The following is a 2,500-nucleotide window of genomic DNA, read 5'->3' on the forward strand; positions in this document are numbered from 1 at the left end:
GCCTATATGGCTCGAAGTAACGCACCTCTGAGAGAGCAATACACATTTCACCTAAGCTTATACAATACCTACCAATCACATTACCGTTCTTCATGGTGGATGGTTGGACACATTTTAAAATATCCGTGGTTATTGTTATGGGAAGGGATAAAAGACAGATGGATCAAGTTATATTTCTCATTTGTAACACAACCATGGGTAACATTGCAAGTCGCCTTTGCACGAGTTCTACCCCTACTTTGGCTTTAAGTGATATATGCCAAAAGACGCGCTGCTTAGTTGCATGTTGCGGCAGTCAAGTACACATTGATTTAAGAGATGCCACAGACGAATATCAAAAGCAAACCTACGAAGAACGTGAGGAAGAGGAGGAGCGAGAGCCAGAAGAACCGGCTTTTAGAGAAACTGTACTATGAACCAAACCGTGCGTCCGCGTTAGGAGGAGTAAAAAAGTTGTATCAAGCAGCAAAGAAGTATGGTATAACGCGTTCCCAGATTATCACTTGGCTGCAACAGCAACCTGGGTACACTTTACACAAACCTGCCCGAAGACGTTTTCGTCGCAACAAAGTTTATGTGAACGGTTTAGATGATCAATGGCAGGCTGATTTGGTGGATCTTCAAAGCCTGAGCCGTTGGAACCGTGGATACAAATACCTACTTACTTGCATTGACATTTTATCCAAGTATGCGTGGGTGGTTCCGTTAAAAACAAAGACAGGACCAGAGCTTGTGAAAGCTTTTGCGAAGATCTTTCAACAAGGTCGTAAGCCAGACAAGTTACAAACCGATGCGGGAACGGAATTTAAAAACAAGACTTTTCAGACATTTCTGAAACAGCATCATGTTCACCATTTTGTCACCTATAATGAAACCAAAGCTCAAGTCGTGGAACGGTTCAACCGCACCTTGAAACAAATTATGTGGCGAATGTTTACCTCAAGCAGTTCGTATCATTACCTGGACAGACTAAATGACCTCGTCAATGAGAACTACAACCAAACATTTCATCGCTCCATTAAAAAAAAACCCTCCGAAGTAACAGTGATGAATGCGCAGCAAGTGTGGCGCACCTTATATGGTAAACCCCTTTCTGCGGTTAAGTATAAATTCAAGGTTGGCGACCAAGTTAAAATCAGTAAGCACAAGCGCACATTTGAGAAATCATACCTACCTAACTGGAGCGAAGAAACCTTTGCAGTGGCGGAGAGACTAGCAAGGGATCCACCTGTATACAAATTAAAGGAACACGATGGGGAACTGATTAAAGGTACCTTTTACGAGACCGAGTTACAAAAAGTAATTGAACGAAAGGATCATTTGTTTCGCGTAGAAAAAGTTCTTCGCCGTAGAGGTAAAGGAGCACAAGCAGAAGTTCTGGTTCATTGGAAAGGTTGGCCGAAGAAATACGATAGTTGGATTCCTGTCCGTCAATTGGTGTCTCTAAAATGATTCAAGACAACGACTTTTATGTGACGCTTCCTAGCAATGCAAGCAGCAATTTATTCCCTTCCAATTCAAAATCACACTATCGCGTCGCATTACCCCGTCAAATTCACTTGAAAGAAGAAGAAGATTGGGAAGTTGGACTTCATAGTGTCATATACCCATCATCGTGGTTTGACATTTCCCGTGAATGCTTACATTTCCACATCATGCTCCGTAACTCGGATGATTTCAAATTGTACACATTACCAGAGGGGAAGTATCGTACGGCTCTGGAATTGATGGAAGGAGTATTGCACTGTCTGGACGAGATTGATCCGTTACCTAGAAGTAAAGTGAAAGTGGATAATGAATGGAATGTTACCTTAAACTCCTATGATGAATGGATAGCGGTCACTGTCTCGGTAGCTCAAGCACTTGGATGGTTAACAAGCGAGAAAACAGTCAGACCTGGTGTGCAAATGAATACATCGCTTACCACAATCTATAAGCATGGTTACGAATGGTGTGTTATCCTTCCTCAGACATCTATTAACTTCCCGGGCAACTTTATCATACCATCATCTATCTCTCTCTGCCCGTGTAAACTCAAGTTAGTTCAAGTGTTAACGAATCTCGTAGAACCCTGGCAAGTGGGAGAACAACGTTTACCTCTTTTACATGAAATGGTTCCGCGTGGACAGTTTCGAGAAACAATATTAGAAGAGAGAGAACAATGTCAGTACTTGCCTTTACGCACAAAGATTTTTCAAACCGTTGAAATCTATTTAACAAATGGTTGTGGTCAATTGCTCTCATTTTTGGACGGTATCGTGAACGTGGTACTGCACTTTCGTCGACGAGCACCATGACAAACAGTTTTTACATCGTTCTGACCAGCGAGGCCAGCAAGGATCAGTATCCTGGGAACAAGCCTGCTGATTTTACAATGCAATTGACAAGTCAACTGCACTTAAGTGACGACTGGGAAGTTGCCATGACGCGTATCATCTACCCACACTCTTGGTATAACGTGCGCGAACGTCAACTCTCTTACACGTTGCTTTGCAAGACA

At 42.6% G+C, this 2,500-nt stretch overlaps 1 protein-coding gene across 1 annotated transcript; it reads left to right on the forward strand.

The window, feature by feature from the left end:
* The first annotated feature begins 318 nt into the window (after nt 1-318).
* Nucleotides 319-1,479, forward strand: LOC137989545 (uncharacterized). Its single transcript, XM_068835341.1, has 2 exons — nt 319-699; nt 772-1,479. The coding sequence occupies exons 1-2, from the start codon at nt 319-321 to the stop codon at nt 1,450-1,452; spliced, it is 1,062 nt and encodes a 353-aa protein (XP_068691442.1). The 3' UTR covers nt 1,453-1,479.
* Nucleotides 1,480-2,500: the final 1,021 nt, after the last annotated feature.

Source organism: Montipora foliosa, unplaced genomic scaffold, assembly GCF_036669935.1.
Source record: "Montipora foliosa isolate CH-2021 unplaced genomic scaffold, ASM3666993v2 scaffold_465, whole genome shotgun sequence".
Classification (NCBI taxonomy): domain Eukaryota; kingdom Metazoa; phylum Cnidaria; class Anthozoa; order Scleractinia; family Acroporidae; genus Montipora; species Montipora foliosa.

What these genes read in the sequence shown, in the direction of transcription:
- LOC137989545 (XM_068835341.1), top strand. Translation starts at nt 319, where the DNA reads ATGCCACAGACGAATATCAAAAGCAAACCTACGAAGAACGTGAGGAAG. An exon ending in TATCCAAGTATGCGTGGGTG is followed by an intron (nt 700 to 771) that starts GTTCCGTTAAAA and finishes CAAGGTCGTAAG; the next exon opens with CCAGACAAGTTACAAACCGA.